The sequence below is a fragment of the Crotalus tigris genome, unplaced genomic scaffold (genome assembly GCF_016545835.1).
Source record: "Crotalus tigris isolate CLP2741 ecotype Arizona unplaced genomic scaffold, ASM1654583v1 scf7180000024461.5605484, whole genome shotgun sequence".
Taxonomy (NCBI): domain Eukaryota; kingdom Metazoa; phylum Chordata; class Lepidosauria; order Squamata; family Viperidae; genus Crotalus; species Crotalus tigris.
The window spans coordinates 2,010,632-2,024,632 of record NW_024100632.1 but is presented as its reverse complement, the minus strand read 5'-3'; the positions used below and the strand labels follow the sequence as shown (position 1 = coordinate 2,024,632).

The following is a 14,001-nucleotide window of genomic DNA, read 5'->3' as shown; positions in this document are numbered from 1 at the left end:
GTTTCAGGCTACATTTTATCAGGAGCAAGTTGGGCTCACACAACTGTAACCACGTTGAAAGCTTAGCAATAGGTGGACACTGAGTCAGAAGTATTTATACTCTCCCCAGAACTGTTCAACTCCACTCAAAGTTTTCATGCCTAAGCCAGGACTAGAATTCACAGTCTCCTGGTGATTGGCCCAAAGTCACTCAGCCACTGTAGTGCCTAAGACGAGACTATAATTCAGTCTCCTACTTTCTAGCCTGGTGCCTTAACCATTAGTCCAAACTGCCTCTCTTATGTTTGGTTAAGTATACAGAACTGACCAACTCACCGATGGACATAGCCCATTTGATGGACGCTGTGAATGGCCAAAACTAATTCTGCTAGATAAAACTGCATGGTGCTTTCCTCCAGTTGATCCTCGTATCTGTTTAAGAATGAGAGCAGGTCTCCTCCGGGCTCATAATCCATAACCTTGACATCATGTGGAAGTAATCAGGCCCACATAGAGAGGGAAATAAAATTTGTGAAATAGTAGGTATTAAAGACGATGCGGTCTCTTGAAAATTAAAAAGCAGTTTCTGCATTTGATCACCTGCTCATATTTGCATGCAGTTAAAGGTCAATAAGGAAGCGTGGGCTAAGCACAATCAGAGAAGAGTTCTCGTTTTTAACATGAAGGATAAAAATGGCTGTTTTGTCTTTTATTGATTTCCACACTCTCAATAAATCACAAAACCCAAGTTTTATTCTGCCTGAAATTTTCAGGAATTTTCCCCCCCCGAACCGGTATTTAATCTATTGTTATCATGCGAGTGGAATTGAATCCCATAATGAGAATTTCTATTTAATTTTTCTCTTCCCCGTCTGCTTAAGGTTGCAACCTCCACCAGAAAGGGATGAATATATACACAAATCCACCGTTTTTATGCCTTTCAGTCAGTCCTGACTCTTAGTGACTGCCTGGACAAGTCCCTGCAGTTTCCTTGGCAACATATTTTAGAAGTGGTTTGCCCTTGCTTGCTTTCTCCTACGCTGAGAGAGGGAAGGACTGGCCCAAAGTCACCCAGCTGGCTTTGCGCTTAAGGCAGGACTAGAACTCACAATCTCCTGGGTTTCTAGCCAGACGCCTTAACCACTATATCACTTAAGTAAGGAGGTGCGTGGGTAGGCAGATGAACGACATTGATACATATACGCCTCTATTTTTCCTTCTAACACACTTAAAAAATTTTCTCCATCCATCACAAGTAGTCCTTAACTTACAACAGTTCATTTAGTGACCATTGAAAGTTACGACAGCACTGAAAACAGCAACTTAGGATGGTGTTTCACACGTACAACCGTTGCAGCCTCCCCCATGATCACATGATTAAAATTCGGATGCTTGTCAACCGACTCGTATTTATGACGGCCGCAGTGTCCGCGGTCAGGTGATCTCCTTTTGCGACCTTCCGACAGGCAGTCAGTGGGAAATCTGGATTCACTTAACAACCGTGTGACCAATTTAACAACGGCGGTGATAGACCTAATCGCCCTGGCAAGAAAGGCTGTAAAAACTGTCTCACTTAACAACAGAAATGTTAGGCTCGATTGTGGTCGTAAGTCGAGGACCACCAGGACTTGCAAAGTGATGTTTAATTCCATGCAGTTGTGATGTCATTGTTAATTTGCACAAGGCCCTTCGTTGGGCATGGGAGAAACGCTGCATTACCAACAGAGGCCTGAAAGATTTCAAATAGCCCCTTTTTAAAAAGCTGGCATGGAAAAAGATTTAAATATGGACACAACTGGAAAAATTGTAAGCTCAGTTTGACACCTAATTTCCCTCTCAAACTGCTCTGAAGCCAGCCTAGCACAACTCAGCTCTAAACAGCCAACTACGTGCCTAAAACCCTACAAAGCCACCATGAGTTTTTGCAAACGCAAAGCTTACCAAGTAAAGATTCTTTTTATCTTGGAAGGCATAGTGAAGACGTGGGATCCAAGGGCTGGCATTCTGGGATAGGATATTTCTCTCTTCCTCAAAGAAGACCTAAAAAAAAAAATGATTTTTTTAGAAGACTAAATTCATGAAGAGAGAGGGGGGGGAACGTGGATCTAACTTTAGATGCTGGAGTTGCATCCGAAACGGTCATGCAGATCACAAGCCACAGATATTTTTTAGGCCTAATTGTTCCATTTAAGGAGCTCTCCCTTTTCCAACTTATTAAAAAGACAAGTTTCTAGCTCCTGCGAATGCAAGATGTAAACATTTGAGAGTTTGCTACGGACATAGCCAGATATACTCCTCGGTCCCAACAAATGTCACACCCCAGATTTTGTCGCTTTTGGAAATGTTTGGAACATCAAGACACACATACAAAGAGGGTGAGACTTTTGCACTGCAATGACACAATGCAACTTTTGCCAGAGTGTCCCAGTTGATCCTCCCTTCTGTGATAGAGAGGATTTTTATATCGTTTTATATCAAGCCTGCCTATATTTCTGACAGGTCCCTAGGGAGACGCCAAGGACTGTATGTGCAAATTTCCTGCAATTGCCGTTAAACCTCTGTGGTTACAAAATTCTCCCACCAAACAGGGGCGTACCTGCTCTTTTCCCAGCAGTGTCTCCTTGCTCATCACCTTCATGGCATAAATGTCACCAGTTGCCTTTTCTTTCACCAGCTGGACTTCTGCAAAATGACCGCATCCTAACAAATTCCGGATTTCAAAATCTTTCAAGCTGGGTTGAAGTTCCCGGAACTCGGCTATTGAATCTGAATCTGCAGAAGATCAGGAAGGTGGGTGGGGGGAGAGAGAAGAAACAAGCCATCAGATTAACCTTTCTCAACTTCAGCAGCTTTAAGATATGTGGACTTCAGTTCCCAGATTTCCCCCTCCAGTAGAGGCTGGGAAAGACTGCATTAGGTTGAATTTAGCCAAATCAGTCCTGTTTCACCCATAATACTGCTTTGATCTCCTCTGCGTACAAATCTCTGGCGTATTCTGGGAACTGAATCATAAAATTCCTACGTTTGAGACAGACTGATTTACAAAAAGCCATGATTCTTTCTTCAAAACCCTTCCCCTTAAGCCAGCGATTCTCAACCTTTTTAATGCCGCGACCCCCAACCGGTCGTAAGTCGAGGACTACTCAAGTGGTGCAGCACCGTTTGCAGAATGGGACTTTTGGCGGGCTCAGCAGGGCAGAGACAGCCTGGACAATTCCTATTGGCTTTTGAAAGCCAATAGAATTAGACTCTATTCAAGAGAGTCTATTCTATTGGCTTTCAAAAGCCAATAGAATAAAAGGGAGTAGCACAGCTAAGGAAAAGGGGGGAAAAAATGGCGGACTGCGTTGTTTGGCGACCCCCGTGAAATGGTCGTTCGACCCCAAATGGAGTCCCGACCCACAGGTTGAGAACCACTGCCTTAAGCAAACACGCTAAATGTTTTCAGGCTGCTCTGCTCTTTTGGATCTCCAGTAGTAGATCCCTTGCCGATAGGCACAATCCTTGTTACTTCCTTCATCTCCCACTCTTTAAACCAGGGGTCCCCAATCCCAGGGCCATGGACCAGCACCGGGCCACGGCATGCCACAAAACCGGGCCGCGCAAACAAGCAAATTTCCATCCGTGGGATGCAGGCAACACGCAAAACCTCATTCCCCCGCCCCTGGTCCATGGGAAAACCTCTCTCCACGGAACCGGTCCCTGGTGCCCAAAAAGTTGGGGGCCACAGTACCAGGCCAAACCAGACGTCAATAGGTGGCTATTAGGCTGATGTTTCTCTCTTGTCAAGCAACATCCGCTCCAAATTCTCCCGGAAAAAATTGTGTTTTGAGGCTCTCAGAGGAAGTGAACCAGACCTACGCTTTTTTAAAAAATTGCCCGCGTGCTTGATTTTCATTAGCAGAGGACTGCTGCATTCCCCATACAGCACCATAAGGGCGTCCAGAATGCCTTCTCTTGAGAACGGAGACATCTGCTGTTGTGTCAGAGGCGGGAGTTTCCCCTGAAAACAAAGGCAACAAGAACAGAAGAGTCATATTTATACACAATTAGTAAACTGTCCTATTTTAGAAACATGTCATACAGCGGGTTGTTGGAGGTTGGTATAAAATGGCCAATTTCTTTCATTTTTACAGGAAGGGTTTGGGAGCTATAGGTGGGAGGGGGAGGCGAGAGGGAGGGGAACAAGGGATGAAATTCCATATTATCGCGATGCCAAATCTGCCAGTTCGATCTATGCATCTGACGTCAAGGTGCCACTAGACAAGGGCAGACTTTGTGCTGCGTATGTCATTCTGACGGTGTGTTGTCACCTTGACTCAGTTGTGTTGCTGCTGCTGGACTACATCTCCCATCCTCCTTCCCGTGGGACTGGAGGAAACTGGAGCGCAACCACTGGAGGAGTTAGCTTGTCTAACCGCTCCCATTACACCAGCGTTTTCCCAACTGTGGCAACTTTAAGATACGTGGACATCAACTCCCATGGTTGGCTGGGGAATTCTGGGAGTTGATGTCCACGTATCTTCAAGTTGGGAAAAGACTGCATCACATCAAATTAACCTCTGTTTTTAGAGCAACAATTTGGAAAACAAAACAAAACACTGTCCTGTAACCAAGAGAATCAGATGAAGAATAAGCAGCCTCACTGCCTCCTACACAATTTCTAGTAAACAAACTAAAAGCACCTTTTGCTCTTTCGTAATAGACAAATTGGAAACCAGACAGGTGTCCTTAAAAGGAAGCTTAGTTTTTACCACCTCAGAGGGCTGGGTCAGAACCAATAGGTTCAAACAAGAAGGAATTCTGTTCGTTAGAGGTGAGAAAGATGTTCCTGACATGTCAGCCAGTGGAACAGCCTGCCACATGAAGCGGTGAGTTGGGCTCCAACAGGGCAGATTAAATAGGAAACAAATTAACAAGCAAAGTTACCTGAAGGAGCAGATTAAGCCGAGAAGCCCGGCTGGCAATAGAGTCCATCGCGCCCGGTTCTGCTGGATGGGGTGTTGCATATTTAAATTTCAGCATCTTTATCCGCAAAGAACACCCCCACTAAGATGGAATCTGTAGCACATAATCTCTATTAGAAAGATTAACAAAAAAGGGGAAGATATAAGATCTTTGGCTCTTTTAATTCTGGAAATCTTATTATGTTCGGCTATTAAATCATTTTAAAAGCAGTCTGGTCTAGTAGTTAAGGCAGCAAGCTGGAGACTAGGAGACAGTGAGTTCCGCCTTAGGCACGAAAATGGTTAAGTGACTTTGAGCCAGTCATTCTCAGGCATCCCACGGGCTGGTTGTTGTGGAGAAAATCGGTGGAGGAAGAACTATTGTGTTTTTAAAAAAAACCCTCTTGTACGTAGGTTAAAAAAAAAAAAACCTAAAAATCAACTCAGCCAGCGTACACTGAAAATAAAGATTTCATAAACGATATTGTTTGATTAATAAGCGACAACTCCAAGGAATCTTATTATTGAATATATCAGTTTATAATCACTCCTCTCAGGCCCATAAGGCAGCCAGCAATCCAACTGTAACGCACAACCGTTTAAAGGCCCCGGAGGAAAAATGATAGCTAAAATAATTTTCCACCAGATTCAAAAAGCCTGGCTGAAGGAGACATCAGTTGGTTCTTCAGGATGAGAAAGTCAGGGTTGAACGAGATTCTTGCTTCCACGGTTTGACGACCAGAAGAGGACATAAAAGTTATTAAACCCTGACTTTAAACCACAAATAGATTTCCTGGCCCCATTCCTTTTTCCCTCTGGTCTGACGGGGCAGCCATTAGCCAGATGTCAGAGGGGAAAAAGTGATCATTTTGAGGCAGATGTTAGCAACACTGGAACAGGCAATTGTGATGAGAATCCATGGGGGATTAACCTTCCCAGTTTTCCTCCTGCTGGGAGGAAGATGCTGCCTTTCTTTGCCCAAGGGGAAATTTGGCATCTCCAGCCCCATCCTTGAACGCATCATCCGAGTCTCACAACTATCATGTCCACAAAGGGAAAATTATAAAAGATACAGGGAGCCCTTGACTTTCTTTTATTAAGCTAGAGTGAGTTTTGCCCGCATCTTACTGCTTTTGCCACAGTTAAGTGAACTGCGTGGATATTAAGCAAATCTTTGTCCCCCCCCCCCCCCGTCGGCTTTGCTTGTCAAAAGCCGATTGGGAAGGTTGCAAACGGAGATCACATAATCCAAATGGCAGCACAACGGTCATAAATACATGCCAAGGGTCCAAGTCTGATCACATGACCATAGGGACACTGCAGCACTTGTGTGAAAAAATGGTCCTAAGGCTATTTTTTTCAATGTTGTTATAATTACAAACGATTACTAAATGAATGGTTGTAAATCAAGGACTACCTGTACAGGAGGGAATATATGACCGAACAAAGCAAGGAGCTGCCTTATTTGACAATATTTATGACTCATTAAAAATCCAGCCTATTCTGGGCAAGATATAAGAGCAAAACCAACAGTAACAAGTGAAATAATCCAAAACACACATCATAGGTGTGCATAAAAGAAAATGAATAGAATAGAATAGGAATAGAATAGGAAAATAGAATATAGAATAGAATAGGAGAATAGAATAGAATAGTATATAGACTATAAAATATAGAACAAGATAAAAGAGAATAGAACAGAATAGAAATGGAGATATAGAAATAGGAATAGAGTAAAAATATAGAAAGGAATAGAACAGAACAGAATAGAAATAGAAAAATAGAAATAGGTATAGAATAACTTTATTGTCACTTTAAATGTACGCTAATCAGCATACATTAAAATATTTTGTTTACATTTTATATATATGCACACATATATATAAATAGAAATATATATAGTAAAATTAAGATAAAAAGAAACGCCAGCCCAGCCAAACCAAGCCAGCCAGTTCTTGGGGGGCTCCTCAAGGCCCACACCTGAAAACTCGGGTTCGGCGTTCTGCATTCTATTGCATTACACGTAACTATTCCATTAAGGACAGCGCAACGAGCACCTCTGAGCATGTGCAGAGAACCCCTTCGGCTGGCCAACACCGCCCCCCCCACGCTTCCCTCAGCTGAGGCTTACTCGCTCCCCGCGCCCTCCGGAGAAGCGCCGATCCGGAGCTCGGTCCGCCGCCGCCAGCTCCCCTCACGCGTCCCGCGGCGCAGCTCCCGCCATCGGCGTTTGAACGGAGCCCCGCCCGGAAGCCCCGCCCCGTCTTCGCCCCGCCCTCCCGGCCGCTCTGACCCGCCGAGTGGCGTCATCGGCGCTCTCCGCCAATCCTCGCTGGGGATGGCGTCACCGAGAGGGGCGGGCAGGTCCGCGTGCGTGCCGGCTCGCGTCGTGCTGACGCGTCCCCTGCCCGCTAGGGAGGCCCCGGGGGGCGTGGCCAAGCGAGCCCAACGGTCGCACCGAGTCTCGGAGGGGCGGGGCGGCTGGGGTCACGTGCCCCGCGAGAGCCCCGTGATGCAGGCTCCAGGGCTGCGTTTGCACGACGCGTGTTGCCTGTTCAGCGGCAGTAAATAATTATAATCATCATAATAAAAATTATTAACCATTTTTGGTCAATATAGGATGCAAGGCAATATACAAAGCTAGAAAAAGGGCTAATTATATATATATATATATATATAGATACACATATATGTACACACACACACACACACACACACACACACACACACACACACACACGACTTGAGGCATTTATGGCAACGCAAAGACTCCAAGCTAATAGCACATTTAACTCTGTCCCCCCAGCTCTGCCTGCTCTTCTACAGCTGGGCTGTCACCTCTGTTGTTTCACATGCTTTGTGATGTCACAACAGCTGGACAACTACCTGGCCTGGCCAGTGTCCCTGGGCAGCAGAAGAGCATGGGAAGGTAAAGAGGCTAGCCCCTTGTCTTTCAGTCTCGCAGAATCATGTCCAACCTTCAACCCAAAGAGTGCCCCAATGCCGAAGGCATGGTCCCGGTGACCATGATGAGTTCGGACACCGATTGGCTGCATTGCCGCGCCGGCCTCTGCAAAGTCAGCCTCTTCGACGACAAAGTCCCGACTGACAAGCAGCGGAAGCTGGTCTGCTTTGTCGACGTCTCCAGCCTGAGCGCCAAGAACCAAGACCAGGATGCCTTGTCCACTTCCAGTGAGTTCAACGGCACGGAGGCCCTGGAAGGAATCGACCTGGGGGAGAGGGAGATTGTGGTCATCAGAGACGAGAAGAAGGGCTTGTCCAACACTGAAGGGGCCGTGTGTTTCTTCAAGCAAAGCTCCTGCGAGAAAGGGAACGTAAGCGGTTGGCTCCACAGGGACCTTGAGAAGTACGCCATTGGATTCCAGCATGCTCTCAGCCCTTCGAAAGGACCCAGGAAAAACCTGCCTTGCGAGGCGGCAGCAGAGAGGACGGTTCAGAACGGACCGGCTCCTTTCAGCTGTTCTGGTGCATAAGACTCAGCAATCGTTCTGTCCGTGAGAAGCTGCATCTTTGGACCTTCAAATGACATGCAGAGAGATCAAAGATCATCAATAAATTCTTTTTGTAAATGAAAGCTGCAGTGAGCTGTCATTATTATAATCTGAGGTCTGGTAACAGCCAGGAACTGACCTGCATGGTGGTTATCACCCACCAAAAAATGTCTAGATTGTGACCCGGTAGTCCCACAACCTTACTACCTCAGAGACCCCGTTTCTTGTATTTTATTCTGAATCACAGCTTTTTGGCTCTGTGTGTGTGGCTTGGCTTCCCTCCTCCCCTCAAGTTGCTGCACTCATTTCTATCTTTGGAAGGCTTGGCAATTGGCCTCCTACGCCTTATTTTATTTTCCTCCCCAAATTAGTAATGATGTGCAGTTGGCTTTGTCATACTTGGCCCTGAAACCATCGTCTTCTTTTTTTTTTTTAATGGTTTCTGCAAAAATAAATTCTTGGTCTGTATCTCTTGTTTCATCCATTGTTTGTCTACTAACATTTGTTTAGACTCTCTTGCAAGGATGTATATTTGGAGGATTTCTGAAAAGTAATTAAATCCTGGCATCAATGGAAACAACGAGGGAAACGTGTAATAACAAAAGTGGCATTTTATTTGGTCCGTGTTAAATCGTTGCCTGCTTGGCATGGACTAAAGCATCGAGTGCCACCGAGTGATTAATTTGGTTTTGGCTTAGTTGATGGTTTTGTTTATGAAACCACAATTGCCTGGCATCAGAGATGGTAGCAAACTATAAACTATGATTTACAAGCCACCAATGCTTGCTGGGTGATGCCTTCCCAGCTCCACTGAACTTCAACTCCCAGAATTCTCAGTGACAGGACTGGAAGGCACCAAATGTCACCTTCTGAGGTTGGCTCCTTCAACAGGTTTTACAGCAGGGCTCTTCAAAGTTGGCCCTTTGATGACTTGAGGATTTCAACTCCCAGAATTCCTCCACCAGCATGCTTGGCTGAGGAATTCTGGGAGTTGAAGTCCTCAAGTCATCAAAGGGCCAAGTTTGAAGAGCCCTGTTTTACAGCATCCTTTTTAGACTCCAGGTAGTCCTTGATTTAACAGACATCTATCTGAAATGATATAGGGTCTCCTGCTTGAGCAGGGGGTTGGACTAGATGACCTCCAAGGTGCCTTTCAGCCCTAGGATTCCACGACTATCAATAGGGTTACAAAAGTTGTGTGCATTGTTGCTATCCAGCCCAACACGGCCCCCTGCTGGCGATCAGTGGTAGGAAAAAGCATTGCCAATCATGAAATCTAAAATCCGGACATAACTGCATGCTTTGAAGCATTAAATTAAACGAAGCAGTATTTACCCAACTCCATAACATATTGAACCCCAGAATTAACACTCGGCAGTGCAAAACCAAGTCACAAGACAAGTCCACCCCATTCTGGCATTATTCAGAAATGTAGCACAACAAGATAAAAAGGGAATTGGAAGTTATCTTTTTGTTATGCTGGCAATAAGTAAGACCCAGCGGACTTTGGTTAGCTTACAGCTCAGAGTGTTGTATGAATTGCCTTATATGTTCCAGTATCTCAGGGGCTGCCCCAAAGAAGAGGGAGTCAAGCTATTCTCCAAAGCACCAGGAGGCAGAACAAGAAGCAATGGATGGAACTAACCAAGGAGAGAAGCAACCTAGAACTAAGGAGAAGCTTCCTGACAGTGAGAACAATTAACTAGTGGAACAACCTGCCTCCAGAAACGGTGAATGCTCTGACACTGGAAGTTTTTAAGAAGAGATTGGACAGCCATTTGTCCGAAATGGTATAGGGTTTCCTGTCTGAGTAGGGGGTTGGACTAGATTACCTCCAAGGTGCCTTCCAACTTTATTATTATTATTATTATTAAAAGTCCAGCCACTGTGACACAAGCAAATCAGAACAATGTCAACACCAAAACCTAATAATGATAAAAAGCCAACATGAAGCAGGTTGAAATAAACGTTTTATTTTAAAATTAAAAAAGCCTTAAGGCATGTCCCAAATTTTGGACACATTCTGTAAGTCAGCCCATTTGAGGGGTTCAAAAGTGGTTACCCTATGATGCACTGTTTTGCCCACCCAAAGGTTACCGGAATCAGAGTTTTAGTAGCATGTTGGTAAAAAATAAGTAAATAAAAGGAATAATACCCTACTTTTTTCAACCTCGGCAACTTTTAAGAGGCCTGGACTTCAATTCCCAGAACTTTTTTTTTTTTTTTTTTGGTCCATGTTGAAAGTCGTGGTTCAAACCCGAGTCGCTATAGCAACTTGACAATGAGATGAGACACGCTCAGTAAAGCTTCCCCGGGATTATATCCTGAAAAATAAAATCCGATCACAATACGAAAGTGACTAAGAGCTGAGATGAAATGAAACGTGGTAGATGTTGCTACCTGCCAATTAGGAGGCATGGAGAGGAAAAGTAATCACTGGCAGGCCTGCTCTTAAGGCCAACGCACCACGTCCTTGCATGGATCGGCTCTTTATATAACAGCCACCACATTGTTTTAAAGGGGGAGGGGGGGGCACGAGCAATAAAACATGCCATGTGGGAAGTATTAGTAAGTCTGGAACAAACTTTCCCAGGATAGATGCCTTCCCTTCCCCGGATGTGATTAGTCTGGAATGGTTATGAACACTAAAACCCCGGAGTCAAGCCCCACTTATCTGCCTGTTGACTCTGTCGTAGCTCTTTCTCCTTTCTTCCAAAGGCATTCCCTCTGACCATTGACTTCGTAGGAGCTCTTCCTAGCCTGTGCTCCCTCTGACTTGGTAGCAACTTGTCCTCCAAGGCCATTCCTCCTTCCATATACAATACAGAAGTCTTCTTTTGGATTTTTTTAAATTTTAATTTTGGATTTTTGTATTTTCCAGTCTAACCTGCAGCCCTAGATTTTCCTGATGCCTTACCATGTCTGACTTCCTTCAGCTGTTCATGATCAGCTCCCAGTTAGCTGGGAGAGACTGGATTCAAAGAGCTCAACCATCCAAACAGGCTAGATCACAGAAGACGGCTCAGTGGACTGTTTATCCCAAATCTATTTCCTACGCATCCTCCATTAAAAAAAGCATTCCCGTATGGATTTGGACCCGAGCAATCTTTGGCTCCGCTTCTTCCAAGCACAATAAAGCAAACGGACCAACAGTGCATGAGGGATTTCAAAGTAACCCCCTCCATTTTTTTTCTGCCAATGGCAATCAATAATGAAAATTGTTTGGGACTGCAGATGAACGGGAGGTTGTGCAGTAAACAAAACATTCACGTCCCCAGAGCGAGCGTGTGAAGGGAGCTGCAGATAGGCTGAGGCGCTGATGTGACCCAATGCGGGGGCCATTCAGAAATGGCACGGTGATGGAGTCACACACACTTTTAGCCATCGTCGTATGAATTATGGGCCCCGTCTCCTGCAGGTCAGCCTGAGGAATCTAGGGCACAGCTTTGTTTGGGGTGGATTAAAGCCCTCGATCTGTAATCCCTTTGTGTGCTAGACTCTGGAAAGAGATTTGGAGATACATTGCTCAAGTGGGATCTAGGTAATCAGGCCAGAAGATTACAAAAAAAATCTTCCAGAATGAGACACACTCTATCTTTCTTCTGGAACAGAAGCACTAGTGATTGTACAATTATTTGGTTCCCAAATTGGTAAGAGGGCGAGGGTAGGGGATTGGGGGGCGGGGGGAGGGGGAGGGGGAGAAGAAAGGGCATCACTCCATGCTTCTCTTTTGTACTTCCACCACAACATCACACATGCTATGACACGCTTTCATCCTTTGGCCATGCCTGCAAATTGTGTTAAACTTTCGGTTTGCTCAGTCGTACTCCATTGAATAATTCATGATAGTTATGTCTGGATTACATTTCCAAAAAAAAAAAAAAAAAGCACATCATGAATTGGTCTCAGCTTAGTGCACCACAAGTATTCCATCACCATGATCGTAAAACCCAGTTTATGGCTTGGAACATTGTGGAACCTAGCCAACTGTAGCTTAATCAGTTCTGCCGTATTTACAGAATCATGGCTTCCTGTAGCATATGAAACCAAGTTCTTCCTAGCCTGGGGACCTCTAGTGCTGGAAAATTACCAGTGGCCTTTATGTTAAGAAATTATGGGTGCTGTAGTCCAGTACAACATAACTTCAAGCTAAGGAAAGACTTCATCAGTAAGTTTTTTGATATTATTATGAGGGTTTTTTTTTTAGTATTCTAATGACTGTTTTCACACAACATGTTAAGGCCTAGCTTATTTTATTTCATCAAGGTTTGTTGGAATAAACCACTAATAGTTAGCTCAACAAAACTGACTGACAAGGGGCCTGTTTACCAGGCTTCAATCACTTCCCTGGCTATTTTTGTCCCTACTCGTCCAACAATCTTAGTAGCTGGAAAATCGAATGTGTGTCCTTTTTCATTGCTGGGTGAGGCTACTGATGGGCTTGGGTCTCCTCATCTGACCACTTGCTGTTATGATAGATCTATTATGATAGTCCACTCCAGACACCCGATTTGTAAAGGGCACCTGGGGATTTCCCTGACAACTTACAGACATTTCTGTCATCTCAGGAATATGGAAAAAGCCTAAAACACATCCGGATGACGAGGCTCATTCATTCTCTAAAAATGATATCTGATGAAAGACAAGGATTTATATTTCTCTGTCTTAGGAACCTTATCAACAACTACTCAAAATCTGGAGAGAAAAAAATCTCAAAATGAAGACTGTTCATTCATTGCGCTGTACTTGTGTGTGGGTTTAGCTTAGCATGTGGTGCAAATGCAATCAGTTGGGCTTTATATAACAAAACTAATTCTACACAACATTGCTTTTACAACAATAAACTCACTGGCCTGGTTCATACATTTTACTGAGCTATAACGAGGCTCTTTGATGTAGCATGTTCTATTAACCTAACCAATAGGAACTTGGTGTATGATAATGTATGAATTTACCTCCAGCCCTAAATTGGGGGATAAATACTTTTTCATGCCTGAAGAATGAAAAACAACAAGCATTAAATAACTTGAGGCACATTCACTGAGTAGGCTGCATTAGCCAACTGGCTAATCCTGGTTGAGTTTAATCTCAACTGTTATTTATCAATTTAGGCAAGTGATGTGTCTTGGGGAGCTCCCAGCTCTGAGGTTGGCTTTTGGTTCAATGGATTGTATAAAATCAGAAAACAAGTCAATACATTAACTGGGTTAAACATGTTGGTTAAACATTTAAGATGGTGTTTCTCAACCTTGACAACTTTAAGATGTGTGGACTTCGACTCCCAGATTTCTGCCAAGCTGGCTGGGGAATTCTGGGAGTTGAAGTCCACCTCTTGAAGGATGCTGGTTGGGAAATTCTGGGAATTGAAGTTTACACATCTTAAAGCACGCTGGATGGGGGATTCTGGGAGATGAAGTCTTCAAATTGTCCCGGTTGAGAAACGCCGGCCTAGGACTTCACTGCCCTTCCCTGGCCTTTCCCACCGTGCACCCTGCTTTCCTCTCGCCCCGAAGAACAGCCGGCACCGGATTGAGCCCTCCTCAACCAACAGGCCAGCGCGAATG

General features: G+C 44.6%; 1 protein-coding gene across 8 annotated transcripts in view; it reads right to left on the bottom strand.

The window, feature by feature from the left end:
- The window catches only part of CIT (citron rho-interacting serine/threonine kinase), a 68,413-nt gene extending 61,236 nt beyond the window's left edge, over window positions 1–7,177 (bottom strand). For all 8 annotated transcript variants that reach the window (XM_039332538.1, XM_039332539.1, XM_039332544.1 and 5 more), the window contains exons 1-6: window positions 7,057–7,177; window positions 4,909–5,056; window positions 3,841–3,982; window positions 2,576–2,751; window positions 1,921–2,019; window positions 316–458 (exon numbers count right to left, since the gene is read on the bottom strand). In XM_039332538.1, the coding sequence (XP_039188472.1) occupies window positions 316–458; window positions 1,921–2,019; window positions 2,576–2,751; window positions 3,841–3,982; window positions 4,909–5,004 (656 nt within the window). In that variant the 5' untranslated portion in view covers window positions 5,005–5,056; window positions 7,057–7,177. The remainder of the gene's footprint in view (window positions 1–315; window positions 459–1,920; window positions 2,020–2,575; window positions 2,752–3,840; window positions 3,983–4,908; window positions 5,057–7,056) is intronic.
- Between the last annotated feature and the right edge of the window lie 6,824 nt (window positions 7,178–14,001).